The sequence below is a fragment of the Astatotilapia calliptera genome, chromosome 19 (genome assembly GCF_964374335.1).
Source record: "Astatotilapia calliptera chromosome 19, fAstCal68.1, whole genome shotgun sequence".
Classification (NCBI taxonomy): domain Eukaryota; kingdom Metazoa; phylum Chordata; class Actinopteri; order Cichliformes; family Cichlidae; genus Astatotilapia; species Astatotilapia calliptera.
Window position 1 is genome coordinate 24111847 of NC_137440.1, and position 21146 is coordinate 24132992.

Here is a 21146-nt window from a genome sequence, read left to right on the forward strand (position 1 = left end):
TTCAGGGCATACATGTATCCGATGATTTGCATATTCAGCCTTGTCATCTGCGTGAAATTCATCCCGAGGGAAAAAAAACAAAACCACAGGCTCATTTGTACTCTGTCATTTTCAATAGTCATGTCTGCTTATTCACCATGCCTGTTGCTGAGAACCTGAAATTTCTTGAGAATGGGAGCAGTCAGACGAGCTTCACAAACAGTGTTAAATAGTGCGTCGTAATGGCAGGATTCTTTATTTCAAAAACAGCTGTGCACGCAGAACAGACAGAGACAATAAATAGAGACCAAAAGTTTTGAATACCTACTAAACTCAGGGCAAACGGAGTGATACAAAAGTTTCTGCTGACTTTTACACCCGTGGAGAGCAACATAAATACACATAAATGGCACATTGTCATGTGATTACACACCAAGAGTGAGAGGAGATTGATAGTAAAGGAAGATGAAATGCTATCCAAAGCCTAATGCCTGGAAATAATCAATTATTCGCGTCTCTTAACTGGCTGAAATGTTCTTAAAATGAAATTAAAAGGTATTTGGTCTCACAAACTGTTATATTCAAATACACATTATGGAGGGACAAACACAGGTACACATCCTTCATTCATATCATGTAAGTGGCAGTTTGTTTGGCTGTTGAAGCATAAAGACAGTGTGGAAGTCTTACACAGCCTGCTGCCATCTGCAACATACATTTAAAAATACTGTCAGTATACTAAGCAGTCAGCTGAACGAAGATTGCAGTTAGAGAGGAGTTCAGTCCTCATTTGAATTACGTAAAGCTCAACTTAAAAGTCACTTTAAGCCAGTCCTAAAAAAAAGATCACTGGCAGAAGCTGGAATGCAATGAATGCACAATATTAGTGCAGATGGCATACAGTTTTGGGAGGAAGAGCCCATGATGCACTGAGTTAGTGTGTGTAAAGCATGAAGGCATTCCCTTACATTATAAGAATATTACTAAACAAGAAAAGGCAAGAACAGGTGTTATAGTACATCTAAAGTCCTTGAGAAGAGGAGAAAAGTATTGTTACATTAACCTTATAAAAAAAGAAGAAAAAAGTCAGTGGACTCCCAGAAAAAGGAAAAAAAACTAATTTTCAGATACACTTTGGTCCACAGTGTCTAACTATTCCCAACAATTATTATTCCTACATCTGTAACCAGCTTGTGAGCCTCACACACTTCTCTATGAGCCATAACAAATGTAACCTTACATTTAAAAATGGAAAAAAAGAAGAAGAAAAAAAAAAAAAATCACACATTTCCAAATTATCAAAAGGAATACAAAACAGAAAAAAGATAATAAGTAAACAAGCAATTTGTATTTACATTACATACACGTTACGCAACAGAACTCATGTCGTTCATCCATGACAGTCACTTCTAATTCTGATAGTCACGTTGCTGTGTTTGCACCCCTCTGTCCTGTTTGTATGACGTCTGAAGGTTGGAAAGCGAGTCTGCCAGCTTTTAAAACCATTAGAGCCGCAGAATGAGAAAGAACGCGTGGTGTCTGGCTCCCTCTGGTGGAATTTTGGTGAAACGACATGAGACGAGGGCCGCGGCGCTCAGAGGTTATCCCCTGGCTGATACTGAGGCTCAGTGGCAGTGAAGTAGTCCTCCAAAAAGGCTTGCAAGTACTCAAAGGTGGGCCTCTCCTCTGGGTCTTTCTTCCAGCACTGTAGCATTAGCTCATGCAGGGACGAGGGGCAGTCCTGGGGGCACGGCATCCGGTAGCCTCGCTCCACTTGCTCCAGCACCTCACGGTTGTTCATGCCTGAACAAAGGTGCACATAGAGTGAGAGTTTAGGGCTGTGCTGCCATCAAATCACCAAGTTTGTAAGCAGTCTTTCTGTGCCGTTTCCATAAGTTGCATTACTCTAGACTTTGCTTTTGAGTTTCAGTATCGTGGAACAGATTAGTAGATGACTTCCTGCACCTACTATTGGTTGCAATGTGACATTAAGATGGGGGTAATAGTCGATTAGCATAAAAATGTGAACAGTCAAGGCGGGAAAGAGCCTTCCGTTTTGATCTGAACTGAAGAAATAGTGCTTTGCATAGAAGTGGTGTCGCCTTAAGCCTTACACTGGAAACTGAAAACATCGCAGCAATCATCGCATAGACACTAGACAGCTTATATAAAGGTTAAAATGGAATTATAATGTCAGTGAAACTGGAACAATTCACATTCATTAGCTTGGAACATTTCTATGTATAATGCATTATGCAACTAACTACTGCTTTTTTTCCTTTTAAATCATGCAAAGTCTCGTGTCACAGCCTGCATTAACTGAATGCAGCCGTTTGATTGGTTTTGAGAGGTGATTACATAACCCTCAAGCTCAGCACTCTCACCTGGATAGGGCACTCTGCCCTTGGTCACCAGCTCTGTCAGCAGGATACCAAATGACCACACGTCTGACTTGATGGTGAATTTCCCGTAGAGGGCAGCCTCAGGAGCGGTCCACTTTATGGGAAACTTCGCACCTAAAATAAATTCAGGTGATATTAATTTCACAAACAGTCTCAAACTTTTATTATTTTGCTTCTGCATCCCTCCAGATATACACAAAGATACACAGCAGCGGCTTCCACCAAAACCTAGACTAAAGTAGGTCAGTCTTCACTGTACTGATTTTTTTCCCTTCACTGATTTGATTAGTGCAGGCACATAAGGACATCATTACATCCCACCAGGGAAATAACGGAACCATTCCATTATCCATCTCCGTGTCAGTTTGCACTTGGCCCGAGTCGAGCAAGTAAACATTTCATTTCTACCAAATGAGTGACTGAACATGTTGACAGAGTGACTAACAGAGCTTGAAGTCCTCCTGGTGTGGTTCACGTCTGACTCAGGGGGGAAACAACACTGGAGTGAATCAGGTTTTGGCTGCTTCCTCGTCATCCTTCAAACAATAATCGCAGCGGCATATTTTCGTGTAAAACAAGTGCCCTTTTAAGAGGTCTCAAGTCCGGCACCGTACCCCTGTATAAACACATCTTTGGTTGTCTTTGCGCTAACCACACGTGCATCCGCTTTCCAGTGGTTCCATCAAGACAAATTCTTGCTCAAAAAGAAAAGCAGCATGCTCTAAGTGCTCATGTTGTGACATGAGTCTGTCAGTAACAGCATTTTAAGGTGAAGAGGTCAGGGGTCAACATCAGGAAAGTTTAAGTTTTGTATCCATGAAATTCATTTTGGTTAAAGCAATGTCCTCTGAAGTTACAGAAACACAAATGTGTGTGTGTTCGTGTGTGAAACTGGATGGAATAAGCCCTTTTGCCAAGCCACCAACATTTTTCCTCTGATGGCAGTTTACAGGGAACTTAATGAATCCTACAGAAACAGAGTTAGACAAAACATGTGCAAGCTTCTAATCTTTTTCCCAGTAGTAGTCAATAATTGACCTGACTCACTGAAACATAAGAAATCTAGTAGAAAACCACCACTGGACAACTTTGCTACTGAACAGACATTTCTCAAGCACGGTCTGTAGTCATATATTGTCTTTATTACAATGTCTAAGCAACATAAACACAAAGAAAGTTTAAGTGTGTACTCACACCAGGTGATCCATAGATCTCATCTTAGTTCATCAGCACATAGATCACAGGTGTGTGTACTATGTCAGCATTTTCAAAAGTGACTGAATTATTACTCAATTCTGACACAAAATCTGCTGCTCATCTTTGAAAGTACGCACAAATACAATAAATTCTACATTTACAGGGACAGGAAGTTTTTTCAGTTTTGAAGTTTGGAACCTATGTTGCAGTTTCTGTACTGTGTGTTGTTGCAACGTCATTTTAATTCATTTGTGGTTTAAACAAGCAGGAAGGCATTAGCAATGGATTCATGAAAATGTGTTGGAGTGAAGCCTACCTTGTCTTGCTGTGTATTCGTTGTCCTCGATGAGTCTAGCCAGACCAAAGTCAGCAATCTTGCACACCAGGCTGTCTCCGACTAGGATGTTGGCAGATCTTAGGTCTCTGTGGATGTAGTTCATCCTCTCGATATAAGCCATGCCCGCCGCCACCTGGGAAATTGAGGGGTTTTTTTCCTACTGAACATCATCTCAATGTATAGCTTCAAGGTCATTAAATCTGTGCTAAGCAAGATTTACACAAATGTTATCACCCTAAAAAAGTGGGACAGCAAAAGTGAAGCATCTCTCTAAACTGAAAGCCCACAGATTTGCTTTATATACATTTACTTTCTCAGTAAACAACATAAATCACGTGGAATTTGTGCAAAGTGTGTGAAAAATTGGGAAATCACCAAAACAAAAGACTTTAAATGAGCAGTGCTGAGATTAAATGACTAAACTGGGAACAGTTGGAGATGATTAAAGTCAGTTAAGCTCTTAAAGGAAACATCCTTCCCTGGGAACATGTTTTCTGAGCATCAAGATTTTCACACCTGAGCCGCCATGTCCACTAGATTTGGCAGTTTGAGGCCTCGACCTTCGCCGTCCTTCAGGAAATCAAGCAAACTCCCTGAAAAGATAAGAAAAAAAAATACAGTCAGGATATCAGGCTTTTGTTTTCTTCGGCTGCCACATCATTACAAGCATCACGTTGTGCTAATGTTGCATCAGTTCTGGGATTTCTGCCTAGAATGTTACATCTTAGTGAGATGTTTGTTAGGTATTGCTGTGGTAACTGAAAATCTGTTTTTCCATCGCAAATGCATCCTGCCCAACAGTCACAATGTGAAATAAACTTCATTTGCTATACAGCAAACTGGGAGACATACTCTACATCCTATGCAGATAGATCGTTTTTATATTTATTTATTTATTTTTATATATATATATATATATATATATATATATATATATATATAAAATGCAACATTATTTAGGTGCATGCATGAATGCATGTATGCAATGATGACACTGTTAAAACAGCCTCTACCTTTGCTCATGTACTCTGTGACTATATAGATGGGTTCCTCGGACACCACAGCATAGAGCTGCACCAGCTTATCGTGTCGGAGCTTCTTCATTATCTGAGCTTCCTCCAGGAAGGACTCAGGTGACATCGTGCCGGGCTTAAGAGTCTTCACTGCCACCTTGGTGGTGCCATTCCACGTACCTGAGAAGAAAAACCCCAAAATGTGACATTCAGTCTAATTAAAAGAAAAAACAAACAGGCCATGCTTCTTTTAACTTAATCTGTAGAACACATAACTAGAAACAAATACTCCCTGAAAGTTGCATTAAGTGTATCAGAGTATGACATAACAGATTGTAATTAAAACTGAGGTTTGCATGTATTTTCTGGGTTTGCTTCAGGAGCTCCAACAGTCCAAATACATGCATTGGCTGTCTCTCTCTGTACCAAGAGTGCACACTGCCTATCACCCAGTCACAGCTGGGACAGACTCCAAGCTTCCCCGTTAACCTGATTTGGTTAAGCGGTTAAGAGCGTGCACAGATGGATACATTTTTTTTTTAATGGGAGAAATGAATCAAAATGTTATTTTAATGCTGATGAATTAGATAAAGCTAGAAATATTCTAATAACTTGCTTTTGTTTTTCCCAGGGTTCAACAACCCAAGCCCTCCCCAAAATCTTAAATCCACTCAGAAATCACAACAAGTTCAAAAATGGCATTCTAGTCAAAATGGAATTTTTGGAATTTGAGGAATAAGATACACACCCATCCAGACTTCTCCGAACTGCCCATTGCCGAGGCGTTTAATAAGCTGCAGCGACTCCCGCGGGATCTCCCACACGTCTTTGGTTTTGACAGACAGGTCGGTCAGACGAGGCATGCCTTTGTGGCACGGCACGATCAGTCTGCAGCACAGGCCTGCAGCCCTGGCTGAAATGACCGTGCAATTTGGGGTCACATGAGAAATGTGGAAGTGTAAAAGAAGAAGAAAAAAAAATCCCACACACAATATACCATTAAGATGTTTTTGTACACACTGAGCAGCAGAGTCTCACCCGAGTAGTGCTGCACTAGCTGCTGGAGTGTCTCAAACTGGGCTCTGGTGGTGATGTAGTAGCCTCCATTATCCAGTTTGCGGATTTTATAGTGTTTAACGTGATCTCCCTTCACGTCATCCCAGTCCTGGATGGAGAGAGAGTAGGCTCCTAGAACAGATTGGTTGTGATGTTATTTTAAGTTATTCAATCTTTAGTCTCACGGCTTATTCTAGGTTTATCCATAAATAATTTGCTTCTACTTACTTTCACTTTAATGTGCTCCTTTACTTATGTACAAACACCTGTCAGTTTTCCTAAAGTTTAAAAGCGTTCAAACAGTCACCATCTCGTTTTGAGTACCTTTAGTTGTTTCGCTCTCACGGATCAGGAAAGTGCCTCTGGCGTTGCTGTTGGAGAGCAGTTGCCTCTCTGCGTCCTTTCGACCCAATTTACCAAAATACCAGCTGAAGGAAGGAGGAGAAATGGAAAAAAAGATGTGGGAAATTTGTTTTCAGTGCTTTCCTAAATATTCTATTTGTACTGTGCGTGCAACCATGTCACATCTAACAAAGGCAATGAGCTGACTTCTGAAATATTTATGCTCTCTGGTGATGAAGCTGCCGTGCCTCGGAGACCCGTGGAGGCTGTGTGTGAGAGCGTGTGCTCAAATGAAAAAGTTTCACTCACTCCTCGGCTTGGATGGAGTCCACAGGAGCTACGTAATTGCTGGGAATGTATCCAGTTCCACCTGTAGTGAGAGAACGAGCCTCCCACCAGTCTCCCTCGCTGAAAAATGAGAGGGTGGATTTAACAGAGCTAGATCACCATTTACTCATCGTGTAAACAGAGTGGATGCACTACATTTAAGGAAATAAACGCACTCTTCTTAATACTCTGAATGCTGTTGTTTTAGTGCAAATCTAAGACAAAGCAGTTGTAATGTAGAGACCCCCGTGCATGACCACCCTTATGTGATTTAACCATTCTGAAATTAAAATTATAAACTCAGTTTTTGAATTCATAAATTTGACTACAGCTGAAGCTCTTCAGTCGCAACTATGATTTGAGTGCTTTATAATTTTCAGGACAATGTTCGGACAGTCTGCTCATTTGTCGCCACGGGGCGATCGTGGCTCAAGAGTTGGGAGTTCGCCTTGTAATCGGAAGGTTGCCGGTTCGAGCCCCGGCTTGGACAGTCTCGGTCGTTGTGTCCTTGGGCAAGACACTTCACCCATTGCCTACTGATGGTGGTCAGAGGGCCCGGTGGCGCCAGTGTCCGGCAGCCTCGCCTCTGTCAGTGCGCCCCAGGGTGGCTGTGGCTACACTGTAGCTTGCCATCACCTGTGTGTGAATGGGTGGATGACTGGATATGTAAAGCGCTTTGGGGTCCTTAAGGACTAGTAAAGCGCTATATAAATACAGGCCATTTACAAATGCGCTTCTTATATCCCAAATAATATCCAGTGGGAATCACCTCCAACCTTGTGCAAATATATATTATTTATATGTAAATGTTCTAGCAATAGCTTGTTGGTTCCCCTTTGTTATAGACCATTTCCTGGTTTAAAAAAAGAATTACACTCGTTGCCACTTTATTAGATACACCTTTCAACTGCTTTCTATCACACATATTTAATCAGCGAATCACGTTGCAGCAACTCGGTGCATTTAGGCATGTAGACGTGGTCTTGACGACCTGTTGATGCTCAAACTGAGCATCAGAATGGGGAGGAAAGGGGATTTAAGTGACGCTGAACGAGGCATGGTTGTTGGTGTCAGTTTCCCGCACAACCAGGATTTACAGAGAATGGTTTGAACGGGAAAATGCCTTGTTGATGCCAGAGGTCAGAAGAGAAGGGACAGACATCTGGTGTAAACAACGCGGATCTACTTTAGGTTAGTGGTGGGCTCCTAAACACTAAATGCGCATTGTTTAAGCGCCATATTTGACATGCTGCTTTTAGCAGGATAATGTCTGGTGTCACAAAGCTCATATTACCTCAAACTGGCTCTCGAACACGAGTTCACTGTACTCAAATGGCCTCCACGGTCACCACATCTCAGTCCAATATAGCACCTTTGGGATGTGGTATAACAGGAAATTCCCATCATGGATGTGCAGCCAACAAATCTGCAAGAACTGTGTCGTGCTGTCATGTCAATATGGACCAAATTCTCTGCAGCACTTTGATGAATCTATGTCACAATGAATTAAGGCAGTTCTGAAGGTGCACCTAATGAAGTGGCTGGTGAGTGTATGTTTCCAGCAGGACCTCCCATTCCGTTTGGAGTTAGGGACTGAAGTTTGACTGTCATGAGTAGCTGAGATAACTGGTTGGATTTAGGGGAAATGCTTGGTTTGGATTCAGCGAAAGAGAAAACACAAAATGACAGGGAGACAGAACAGAGGCTCTCAGATGTCAGTCAGCATTTACCATGGGAAACGCCCACGCACAGCCCGCAAGTATGGTCTGACTGTTTAATTCTCCTATAAAGATGCGATAAAGCAACACAAATCACTGTAGTTACACAAAAAGTGAGGAGAATCCAAGAACCTCACAGACCCGGTTAAGTCTGTCAGATTGGTGCCGGTGTAACGTTTGTTACAGCCGGACCAGAGAAGGAAAACACAACCACCACCCTTTTGGTGCTGTCATGCAGATGTTTTCACACTTACGTGCTGTTGAGGATCTGGAACCTCTCCCCTTTTCTGAAGCTGAGGTCATCCTCGGTCCTGGCTTCATAATCATAAAGGGCCACAAAGAGAGTCACCCCTGCCGCAAAACAAAAATGTTGCATGTGGCGGTTATGTGGCTGAAATATTATGGCGGTGGGTTTTTCATTCCATTTTTACTGTAGGGTTCGTTCATCTGTCTAACACATGGGGCTTATGTAACGGCAATAAATATTACTGCCTTCTTTGTTTATTCTTTACACCCCATCTGCTGCATTATTTTCACCTTAGAAACAAAACAAATTTCTACTCTTTTATCTTTCCAAACATCTCACTAGCAGCGCTAACTTAAAAAGAATTGTGGGAGTTTTTCGCTTATAGAAATTTTAAATAAAAGCAACAATTTGGAGACTCTTGAGATGTTTCAGCGCAGTTTGTGATTTATGGTGATGTTTTACTTTTAAGGACTTGTGTGGGACATTTTATTTTTTCAAATAAAGTAAAACATTCATATTAAAAAGCTAATTGCTACAGGTGTGACACAAAGCTTAGCTTACAGAAGCAAACTCTTTGCCACTAACTGATTTGGATTTATGTCCTGATACCTTAATGACAGCTGTATGATCTCAGTTTAACAAGAAAGGAGCACTTAGACTCTAAAAAGGCAAAAAATATAATAAAAAAAAGTTGATGGGGTAAAAAAGATTTCACAAAAACAACTTTTGTTATTAACTGACTTGTGATGCCTACTTAACTAACATAAAACTGCAGACCTAACGAGCAAATATAGATACTACTTGGTGCTATCATGGTCTAGATGAGGGAAGCCAATCAAAAATCTGCCAGTATCTGTTAATAAGCCTAAAACTGTAAGTGTTCATTTTCTGAGTTGATCTAAATCCTCCAAGCTGCAATCCTAATGTCGACCAAATCTGCACACTGTCCGTTGAGGTCATTGCAGATCAGATCAAGTTTCGGCTCTACATCTGTTATAGTTTCAGTTTCTTATGCCTCAAGTCTTCACTGTACAAATTAGACATGCATTTTATTTCTCATTCCCCCTCTTAGAGTAGTTTCTTGTTCATGCGAGCTGGCGACGGCAATTTCAAAGATGTTGGTTTTATTCAACCGCAAAAAGGGTTCAAAGTACGTCACAGACATCAAAGCAAGGATGGTGGCGATTTATAAATCTGATGATACGAAGCTTTCAAATTTCGAGCAAAAGAGTGTAAAGCTTATTTCTCCCCATTTGAAGCGCTCTTCAGCAAAAAGTCTGCTCTCTGTCATTGTTCTTCACAGAGAACTGGTCATAATTTAGGGCATTTCTATTCATTTTGAGGCTCTACTACACACAAGAGAAGGCTCACTTATTCATTTAGTAAATGGCACACAAGCCACGAACTTCACCCGTTATTTAAGTTGAGCCTGTAATTCTGAGAACAGAAAGCTGACAAGCCAACATAAGCTGTTTTTTTTGTTAAACATCTATATTCACAGGCCATACACTTGTTAATGCAAATCTATAATCAGCCAGTCACTTGGCAGTAAGTCTGTGCATTTAGGCCTGTACGCATGGTCAAGATGACCTGCTGAAGTTCAAACTGAAGGGTCATTTAAGTGACTTTGACTTTAAGTGACTTTGAATACTTAAAGGTGGTTGGCGCCAGATGGGCTGGTCACAGTGTTTCAGAAACAGCTGACCTGATGGGATTTTCCCCACACAACCATCTCTAGGGTTTGCAGAGAATGGCCCGGAAAAGAGAAAATATACAGTGAGTGTCAGTTCTTGGGGTGAAAATGTCTTGATGATGCCAGAGGTCAGAGGAGAATAGCCAGACTGCTTTGAGCTGACGAGAAAACAACACTAACTCATAAAGCCACCTGGCTCTGTAAGCACACAACAACATGAAAGAATGGATCCATCCTACCCGGCAGCTAGCAGCCTTCAGAGACATTTTTAGACAGTTTAAATTAGACATTTTATTTGTAATTTGACCCATTACTTAACAGCGTGTAAGTTTATCTTCCAACAGGGTACTCAGTGAATTTATTCCGGGCAACCAAATTCATATCATTTTTAAAATGTGATATTTTCTATTCATGTATTTTTCAGGGCAGCACGGTGGCACGGTGGTTAGCACTGTTGCCGCACAGCAAGAAGGTCCTGAGTTCAATTCCACCATCAGGCCGGGGTCTTTCTGTGAGGAGTTTGCATGTTCTCCCCGTGGATGTATTTTTCAGGTTCAAATTATGCAAATGTTCCGTTTATTTGCAGTTTTTATGCACATTAGCCCTTTAAAAGGTGACAAATATTTTTAAGACATGTAAAGTAGCTCACATTCATTCACAGTCTAATATTACCTGTGCCTCCCCGAGATCGCAGGGTCCCAGACTGCGAGGACGTGTGGACTCCTCCGAACACAGTGACTCCCTGCGAGGCTGCGCTGTGGAAGTTGTTGTAGTTGGGAATGGTGGTGACCCCAAAGCTGGGGTAGTGCTGCGGAGTGGGGTCGGACCCATAGCGGTAGCCCGAGTTGTGCGAAAGGCTGGTCTCCCGGTCATCAGTGAGTTTTGCTGCTTCTTTATCCTTACATTGGACACAGCCCATTCTCTACTGTCTGTGGGTGGAGAGAGAAAGAGAGCGAGATGGAATTAGCACTTAGGTAAAATAATAGCTCAAAAGCCGTCTCCACTGGGGAAATTATGATTCAATATTCCCATTATTTCAGAGCTTCCTTTGAGAGCTCCACAGAGTCTTCTGAAAAATCTTTCAATTAGGCTGAAATTAAACACGACGCTTTAAAAGATGCATTACTAATTAAATGGAGGAACACAATGCACCACAGCTGTATGTGCTCGGTAAATATGACCGCTGCATATGTACGCTCGCATTAATGCTTTATGCTGAGAATATCCAGTTAAACTGGCCGTAAAACAATTTAATGGCCCTACTTATCACAGTTTACTTTTCCATCTGATTGCATGACCACACTGAGGAGAAGAGTCTACACCGAGCCACTGACTTTACAAGAGAGCATTTACTTTATTTTTGTTTGCTTTACAAGGAGCCACGCACACGCGCGCTGATGGAACATTTGTCCTCACTAAAGCAAAGATAAACCAGTTTTTGAAATGAGGGAGACAGCCTGCTTTCTGCTTTGTCAATTAAAAAGAGCCTTACCGTCTTTGCAGACCCAGTTAAGTTAATGAACATTTCGGCTCGCCGTGTCCCACTCCCCAACCCCCCCTTTAAGCCCTGGAAGCTCGTGAAACCGGTTCAGCATGTCTAAGAAGAGGGCCCCGGCAGCAGCGCTGTCTTTCAATGGCATAAGCAGGCAGCTGACTTCAGAGGCAGCTAATTGGAAACATACTTGTTTACAGTGTCGGTGAACGGAGAGAGGTGGTGTTCGGAACAAAAGTCAACACTGCAACAGATCGAGGACAAGGGAAATCATCCCAGTGCTCTTTACCCCAGCTGTATAACCCCCCAAAAAGCACAATCTGCCTTTATACAGCAGGTAATGTTGCTAATATTGGAAAATAAGCACGTCTTTCTAAGGAAACTATTTTCCAAGCAGAAAACAAGCAGGAACCACAGGCTTGTTTTTGAAGGACTGGTGCTTAATGCTTACAAGCAAAGCTACACAGTATAAGATCAAACCCTTCAGGCCTGTTTTACATTTACTAGCAAGAAACTTTAATGCCTGCACAGGCAAAAAGTGCAAACAGATGTGTCACTTGCTGCACAGTGGGAGAAAATGCTGCAGAATGTAACAAGTCAAGCACTATATGTAGATGAGGAGAAAATGCATGAACGTATCAGATGAACGGGAAATAATGCCCTCTTTGAGAAGAGGTCACATGATGGTGCAGTGTCAAAATCTTGAAATGATTATTGTTGTTGCAAAGTTGCAAAACACCAAAAGTGGTTTTCAAGTGCAAGTTGTTGTAAACCCATCAATGCTTATCTATTATACTTCAGAGAGAGCAGTTTGGTCCAGAAGAAGCTAAGTCTGAGGTCAGATTTCTCTGAAAGATCACGTTACAGCTGATGATTAACCAGCTAGAAAAACGAATTCTGCTGCATAAAATTGTATTCATTCATTCATTCGACAAGAAAAATCCTTGCTGTGTTGCCTGCATGGAAAAAGTACCAAGAGGGACTCTGACACCAAAAACTGAGTTTTCCTTCTGTATACAGGATTTCATTATTGCCACACTATACAGCTTAGCTCCAGTTTGCTTAAGTAACAAAAGGACGTAACTGCTGCAGAGAGACCGACATCACTGTGATTCATTACTGCCAATAAAACCCCATAAAATACGCAGAAGAAGAAACGAGCCCAGCAGCATTACAGTATAAGCTCTGACCAAAGCAGAGACCGCAGACAGAAATACAAGAAGCACGGCTGCTGTTGCGTCTCCAATAATCCTTCAGATATAAAATAATCTGTTTTGACATCTATATTTATATCTCCAATCTTCTGGTATTTACAGCACGTTGCTCTAAAGTACAGCTGATATATTTAAATGTAAAAATCCTATATATGAATGGCAATATGGCAATGAAGCAATATTCAAAGCGAATACGTGGACTTTTCAGTGCTTCCACACTTGGTTTTGCTGTAGGGCTGCCACAAACGATAATTTTGATAGTCGACTAGTCACCGATTATTTTTGCGATTAGTCGACTAATCAGATCATCATCCATTGGATGTACAGCGTACAGCTTATTGCACCAGCAGCATCTGGTCTTATATAACTATCATTAGCTTACAGCTTGAAGTGTTTGTGCTAACTAAAAATAAAGACAAGATGGTAGTTTATTAATTTTTAATGAAATTTGCAGATTGTTTCGGTGAAGTTTAATAAACTCCTTGCTTTCTAAAATATAACAGGACACCGGAGTATATTCTCCAGCGTCTCACACTTCTGATAATCAGCTGTCTGCTTGACAGTTTTAGCTGTGCAAAAACTATAACTTTAATCTCAGCCAAACCGATTTACTCAGGAACAAATAAAATACTAAAGAAAGCCAAACACTAACATTTTTAAGTTATCTAAGTGACTTATATATATGTTTAACCTGACTAGCGAAAGACGGCAGTGGGTTTGAAAACGATTTGCCGGGAGTCCGGTGTTCTCACGGCTCTAGTTAGCCTTGCCCCCGCCTAGCTAACGAGCTAGTGGGTAACAGACGTCTCCGAAAACGTCGGAGCGCTTTTGAAAATATGTGGTGTCTTGATAAACTGAGCAGATATTTGAGGTTTACACAGCTACATTCTCGCCTGAAAATATGTTAAACGTTTATTTTGTGACCAAGAAAGAATAATAAGAGTAAAGTTAAAACTAACTAGCTGCCGCCATTATTGACAACTGCGCTGGGCTGCTATGAATTCTGGGACACAGCTTCTTCTTCTTCGGGGTTTAACGGCAGCTGGCATCCTTGTACATGCAGTGCTGCCATCTTCTGTTTCAGTCCGTTATTACACTCTTAAATCCTACTACTCATTCCTGCGTCCTTTGTGATCTTACAAAGCCTCAAACGATGCGTCGACTATTAAATTAGTCGTCGACGATTTTAATAGTCGACATAATCGTGACTAGTCGACTAATCGTGGCAGCCCTATTTTGCTGTTTGTTTTATCTTTTTTTGCTGGACAAAGCAAGTAAATGAAGACTTCAGGATGTTGTGATGGGTATTTTCTGACTTTTTAATCGACATCTGAGAACTGATATAAAACAAAAAGGGGATCCGCTCTAACAATTCACTGAGGAGAAGAAGCAGCAGTACTACAAACACAGCAGAATGAATTGATTTTCCACAGTTGAGTTCAAAACGTGTCTTTTCAACATGTTGCAGTGATTTCATTAGTATCGGGACAGCTGACAGTAACCAAAGACGGCCTCCAAACCAAGTTAACACTGGGTGGCGATGAGTGTGAATTCATCAGGGCTCAAAATTGTATGGAGAAAGAAAAAAGGAGGACTGGGACACGTCGTGATTTCAGTCCAATTCAAATAATTTAAAATAAAAAAAACAAAAACAAAGAAAACCACATATCCAGTACTGTCACTCGGCTTGGGACATTACAGTATTTATTTGGCCAGGAAAGCTATGAATGTACAGTTATGTGAAAACGTTTTGTCCATATAACTGAAGCATTCAGGTGTGTGGGTAATGCAATGCCACAGTGGACGTCCCAGTAAATTCAGCCCAAGGTCAGACTCTTCAATGGTCGGAGAAACTGCAAAAAAACCCCAAAAAACTCTGCAGGCCTCAGTTAGCTATTAAATATTAAAGTTCATGACTGTAAAGTTAGAAAAAGACTGAATGAGTATGGCTTGTTTGGAAGGGTTGCCAGGAAAAAGCCTCTTCTCTCTAAAAAGGACATGACAGCACAGCTTACGTTTGCAAAGTTGAATCTGAACAAACTACAAAATGTCTAAAACAGAAGTGGCCTCAGAAGTGGTCTCATCTGTCTAAAGGACAGTAGAGATGTTTGGCTATAACACACAGAGCCATGTTTGGAGATACGAGGCGTACCAGCACAAACACCAACTGTCAAGCACGGTGGGGGAGGGGGAGTGATTTGGGCTTGTTTTGCAGCCAGAGGACCTGGGCACCTTGCAGTCACTGACTCGACCATGAACTTCTCTGCATATGAAAGTATTCTAAAGTTAAATGTGAGGCCATCTGTCTGACAGCTAAAGCTTGGCCATTTGGGTTAAAGTGTTGTAACGGCCCAGTCGAAGTCCAGACCTCAGTCTGACTGAAATGCCGTGGTGGGACCTTAAGGCAGCTGAGCATAAACAAATGTCTAAAAACCTCAATGAACTGAACCATCTTTGAAAAGAAAATTGAGCAAAAATTCCACCGCAATGATGTAAGAAAGTGAGTCATACAGAAAACGTCTGCTTCAAGTTATAACTTCTAAAGGTTGTTCTACTACAAACTACTGAATCATGAGGGTACTTCGTTTTAGAACTTGGAACTATCACATGACTGTATTTAACAAGACCGTGCCCGAAGTCCACGCGAATGACAGAGGTGACCTGAGGTAGTCAGGCATTGAAAATAAAAATAAATTCTTATGAATACACAACAGAGAGAAAAACAATATCAAGGCCACGAATGTTAACTTCCCATAGTTACTGCATTTCTTTACTCACCTTCCCCGTCGATACAAAAACCTCTAAACGTGGCGTTAATAAGACTAACGTAGCACCAGAATATATTAACTGAGCAGGTGAAGTCTGATTTCTGGTGGATTTTCTCTTCAACTCAAGTGATTGAAATAGCACTGCCTCCACTCCTGCAGGGATCAGAGTAAATGAGGGGAAATCTCATGTCGTTGTGCTGCCTGTGGGGATTATGAAAATCTTGCTCTTCAAGTTAAAAAGACTAGGGACTACTGTAGCTTTAGCATACATTTACCATTCAGCTGCACAGAATCTATAACATTTTGCCTTAATATAGTATTCATACATGTTCCCTGTGTGGTCTTTTTATTGCACAGTGTGTATTTGTAAACATTAAATCATGTCTGTGTTGCGATTCCAATTAATAATCTCATATTTACAAGATAAAGAATCCTTTAGATGAGTCGGTGAATCAGCAGCTTTTCACATTTACACGGTAATTTAATAAGAGTTTCACGAGCGTTCATCATAGATACATTTCTGCTCTCCGGTTACACATGAGTCAACACTACGTATGAGATCACAACATAAGTTTTAGATTGGTGCTCTCGCTGCATTTCATCATGGTGGAGATGGACACAGACACACGCAAGTCTACTCAAACCCCCCACACCAAACCAGCAGATGATGGCGTCAAAGCCTCGGGGCTTGTTCCCTTTCATGGCACAGCCTGGGTATTGCATGACCACCTCAGCCTCTGCAATAGCAATCATCACGCTATTTTCAGACCCAAATGAGCAGCTTGCTGTAGAGAGAGTGACAATGGCGTGATCAGGAGGGTCCTTCGGGGACAAGATTGCAATGTGCTGTAAGAGTTAATTCAAAAGCCAAAGAGAAGGAAAAGGTGAGAGGCCTCAAGTTTTTCACCAAAAACGTGTTAAAACGTTTTTGCTACTTACCATTTACCATCAGCTGTAAATTGGACTGAAACCAACTCCTTTTAGAGCAAGCCTCAAGTGGACAATAAATTACAGTTTTCTGCTGTTGGTGTTTTTGGTTTAATTTTTTAATTTTCACAAAATCTGTGTTAAAATGTTGAGGTTTTTTTTTTTTTTAAAGAAGCTGACCATAAATGAGGTGTTCATGGAACATATGTAAACTGAAACATCAAAAAATGTGAGGAAATTTAGGAATATCTGTGAATATCGCTGCAGGACACCCTCTGCAGTGACTTCCATCACGCCTACCACCACAGGTAAATCCACAACCTGTTTTTAGTAACTATCGGCTTTCACACTATTTTATCAAATGCACCACTGAACAAGCAGTTTTTTTTGAATGGGTACCGAACACACAGCAACGGGGTCAGCTTTACTTTATCTGTCACAACCGCTCGGCTCAACTGGAAATTAATTTACCCAAATGAAAGCCTTTATTTTGATGCCGCACAAGCTCGAGTGTTAATCATCCATAACAACAGTCATAGCGCTGGAGGCCATAATGAGATAGTGGGTCATTTGGAGTAAAGCTGCAATCAATATACTATATTAAAAGGACAGACATGTCAGGGTCGCACAGACTAACTGATGGATTTACCAGGAGAGACTCAGTCAGGCCTGAAAAACAAATATATCTGCAGTTTGATTTGTGTTACGAGCAAGAACAAAAAAGATAATTGGATGTGTAAGACTAAAAAAAAAAAAAAAAAAAAAAAGACTGAAATTCCCTAAACAGCAACAATTATTTTATTAAGAATTACGTAAGAATGAGTGTAACATCTGCAGCTTCTAAAAAGGGAACATCTGACGATTTCCTAAGTGTTACAAGATTATGAAATATGTATCTATCTGTGCATAACTTTGAGCTCAGGGAAAGTATGTAACATTACGTGCAACTGACTGACTTCAGCAAGTCCTTCAATCATTTCATCATTTTAAGTAATTTTTATGTTTTTAGATTTTCCTTAAAATGCTGTAACCTTATTAATCTCTCACTCTCTGGAGATCAATAAAGTCTTAATGCTACAATATAAAATAATCATACAAGTCTGCAGAGTAATTGCTACATGTGAACCTAATGGTAACAAGTTTACAAGATATTATTTCAGCTTAGAAAAACAAATTGAAACGTGGCTTTGACTAATAAACTGTGGAAATTATGGTCAATTGAGCATTACATCTGGCAATGTTGTGATAATTTAACCTCTACGAACTAACAAATCCCTCCAGAATACAGTCTTTCCTCAGTCTATTTTGCAATTCAACACATCTTCTTAAAAGGTATCCTGTTTAAGTTGAAGTGTGGGGGTCCTTTTACACTCAGATCACTGACAAGGCACAAAACAAGGTCAAACTTCCCACATGCCTCCCACTGGCATCGCACTCACTGTGACCTTATTCAACTCCATAATTCAACGTTCTGATCATGGAACAAAGACGAGACCAACGAACCAACAGAGGATCTTTTTTTTCCTTTTTAAGAAAAGCTGTGTGACATTTGAATGCACGTGAAACCCACTGTTATGTTTGCTGGATTTGGTACAACGCTGACAATCTCCTCCTTATGGCTGCCATTCTCTGAATAGTTACAACATTTGCTTGTGTCAGACAACCGAGTTCATTCAGTGTATCAACAACGAGACAATGGCCACTTTTCACTCTGCTACAAGATTATGAGCACAATGAAACACTGTTAAAGCTTTCAAAGCATTCTTCGTGTGCTGAATGAACAGAGCTAGTTATAAAACACGCAGCTGAGATTCATACAGTACGTGCGTGTGGGTTTAAGCCTAGCTGTGTTTTAGTGTCACAGTGTCTATACTTGAGCTTCTTGAGTCATGTTGTTAAATCACCGATCCCATTGTGTATGTCTATTCAGTCAGCGAGACCAGTGCAGACTAGGTGAACACTTTCCAAACAGGAAAAAAGTGTTATCCAGATACCAGAGCAGATTCTTGCTGCTTCTGCCTGACAGTCTGAACTGAGGGTTTAAATTATTCTTTCCAAATCTTGTGCCAGTGGAGGGTAATGGTCGATGCAAGAATCCAGTGGAAATCATGATGAGGTGGGTTTACAGGAACGGAGGATGGAAGGTTTCTGGCAGAACTAAAAATCGCACTTGAGTTGATGGAAAGTGTAAAACACTGGCACGAGCCACATGGCGCACAAGTGCTGGACGCAGATCTACAACGATAAGCCAATTAGCAGATGCAACCCCCCCCCCCCCCCCCAAAAAAAAAGAAATAAATTGCAACTTGTTTGATTTATTTATATTATTAATAAAAAAAATGCTAAAAATGTGTGGCTGTTTTACACTTCTCATTAGTTTAGTGCCCAAAACATCAGAATACAAAAAAATATACCCACTGCAATTTCCATCAATGAAACCTGATTTTTTTCAGACCCCCAAACAACTAAGTCTTCCTAAATATTTAGAATAATGGAAAATGCATTTTAGAAACTAGAAAAATATCTTCAAATGTGGCTTAATGATGATTTTACAGTTAAGTGCTAATTTATTTTCTGCTGCTTGACAGATTAATTTTACAATGATAATCATCACAGTAGATGTCAAAACAAACCAACACCTTCCAAAAATCTTAAAAACCAACAAAATGGTCTTAAACTAAAGTTATCAACTGAGCCTTATTTTGAAAAGCATCTGCATTTCTTTATAACTTATTTCAGGTTTGGCAGATTATGCGCCAGCAGGTTGAACTGTATAAGGGAGAGCGAGCCTGAAGGGGGAAAAGTGCACGGTCCACGAAGCACAACATCCAACTCCTTTCATTCAAATTTAATACATACCATGCACACCAATTGTGCACTCATTCATAGGCAGGCTGAACTCAGGCCTTCAGGGAGCTGACTGAACAATTTAACAACCAAAACAATAACTGCTGACTAACTTATTGCACATGGGTAACAGTGGGGTTAGCTCACACATATCATCCCCAGTGTTTGCTCACAAGATGGATGGCTGCACCTCCAGACACATGAGATAACCCGACTGGAACAGCTTTAATTGGATATTTAGCAGCGTGGCAATGCAATTAACTCAAAGCATATGATAATTCCTGTGGAGTTAAACAATTAAGAGGCTGTCCGAAGGCCAGCCTGGCGTTTATTAGGTGTGTGTGTGTGCATGGCCTCAGTGGTCAGCTCTGTTCTGCAGCGCATCCATCCCTGCTGCAACACAAGAGCCCCCTCTCCAGAATCACTGCAAAACATCATCCACAGTCACCATCACCGCTCTCCCAGTCTTTTCCTCAACGAGGGCAATGTTTACGCAAACCACACAAAGCCAACCCTCCGAGGAAGACTCGGAGTAAAGATTGGCGTGACTGCAGCCACTCAAAATGTGTTATTTATCTCATCTGCTCTCTCTGCCTCTCTCCCTCTCGAGATGAATTCAACTCGCTTTCCACAGCGCAAAATAGGGGACAAGGCTGGCGCACCAATTGAAATTCAACAGAAGAAAAAGAAAAGCGCGCTCACCGCAGAAAAATCAAATTAATCCATCGGAGTTTCCAGAGGGAGCTTCGTGGAGGAAATTCGCGGTCGTCTTTCTTCTCTGTCAGTGTTTTTCCTCCGCACAGACAGAGAATAGCGGTGGGAGACCCGTCCCTGCCGATACAGGAGCTCCTGTCGCCGCCGTGTGTACGGATGATGACGAAGGCGCAGGGGGTCAAGTTCACCACAGTAAAACTGCAGCTTCCGCCAAGTACTATCAAAATAAATCTCCTGGTTGGCAAAGCTTTTTGTAAAAATCGATATTGCACGAAAGCAACGCTAAAAGGCATGTTTGTGGAACCAAAATTAATTCAAGGTATTTCAAGATTTAGTAGTTCCACTACTTCTTATCGCTTTCAAACAATAATAAGCCACTAAAATACTTATTTAGAAAAGTAAACTGCTAGGGTGGTTTTATTTTGGGCAGCATATGGTGTTTTATTGTTGGGTCTGTCTCTGGTTGTCTTGACGCAGATGTTATTGCGTACGCTTGATGCGGATCCACACCGACCAGTAGCTTCGACTGACACCGCTTTCCTCCAATGAGAGATTACAATGTGTGGCCGGGCACCTCCTCCTCTTTGGAGTATGACTGAAAAACGGGGCAAGGTTGGCAAATTCTCTGTTTTTGTTCAAGTAACGTAGAGCTCTATTTAGTAGCTTCTTTCGCCTTTTAGTGCGAGTAAAACACAGATGCACAGATATGATGCAAAATGAAATTCAACACATCTGTAGCGTTTTTATTTATTGAAATAATTAAAGGGATCAGTGCAATTATATTATATAAATACAATTATATATAGTTTGCATGAGTTTTTTGTTTGAAAGACTTAAAAATATTTTAAATAATTGTTGATATTTTTTTATTAT

The 21146-nt window shown here is 41.0% G+C and overlaps 1 protein-coding gene across 1 annotated transcript; it reads right to left on the reverse strand.

Moving 5' to 3' along the window:
- Nucleotides 1–204: 204 nt before the first annotated feature.
- Nucleotides 205–20437, reverse strand: fyna (FYN proto-oncogene, Src family tyrosine kinase a). The gene is made up of 12 exons (XM_026152192.2): nt 20262–20437; nt 10984–11240; nt 8626–8722; nt 6636–6734; nt 6309–6412; nt 5967–6116; nt 5677–5841; nt 4929–5108; nt 4432–4508; nt 3895–4048; nt 2364–2495; nt 205–1782 (listed from the first exon to the last, which is right to left on the reverse strand). The coding sequence occupies exons 2-12, from the start codon at nt 11228–11230 to the stop codon at nt 1574–1576; spliced, it is 1614 nt and encodes a 537-aa protein (XP_026007977.1). The 5' UTR covers nt 11231–11240; nt 20262–20437; the 3' UTR covers nt 205–1573.
- Nucleotides 20438–21146: the final 709 nt, after the last annotated feature.

Excerpts from the sequence above, each read along its gene's own strand:
- fyna (XM_026152192.2), bottom strand. The coding sequence starts at position 11,230 with ATGGGCTGTGTCCAATGTAAGGATAAAGAAGCAGCAAAACTCACTGAT. Across the intron at positions 5,842-5,966 it reads GCTAGTGCAGCACTACTCGG|CCAGGGCTGCAGGCCTGTGC; the intron begins GTGAGACTCTGC and ends CGGTCATTTCAG. Across the intron at positions 2,496-3,894 it reads CGAATACACAGCAAGACAAG|GTGCGAAGTTTCCCATAAAG; the intron begins GTAGGCTTCACT and ends AATTTATTTTAG.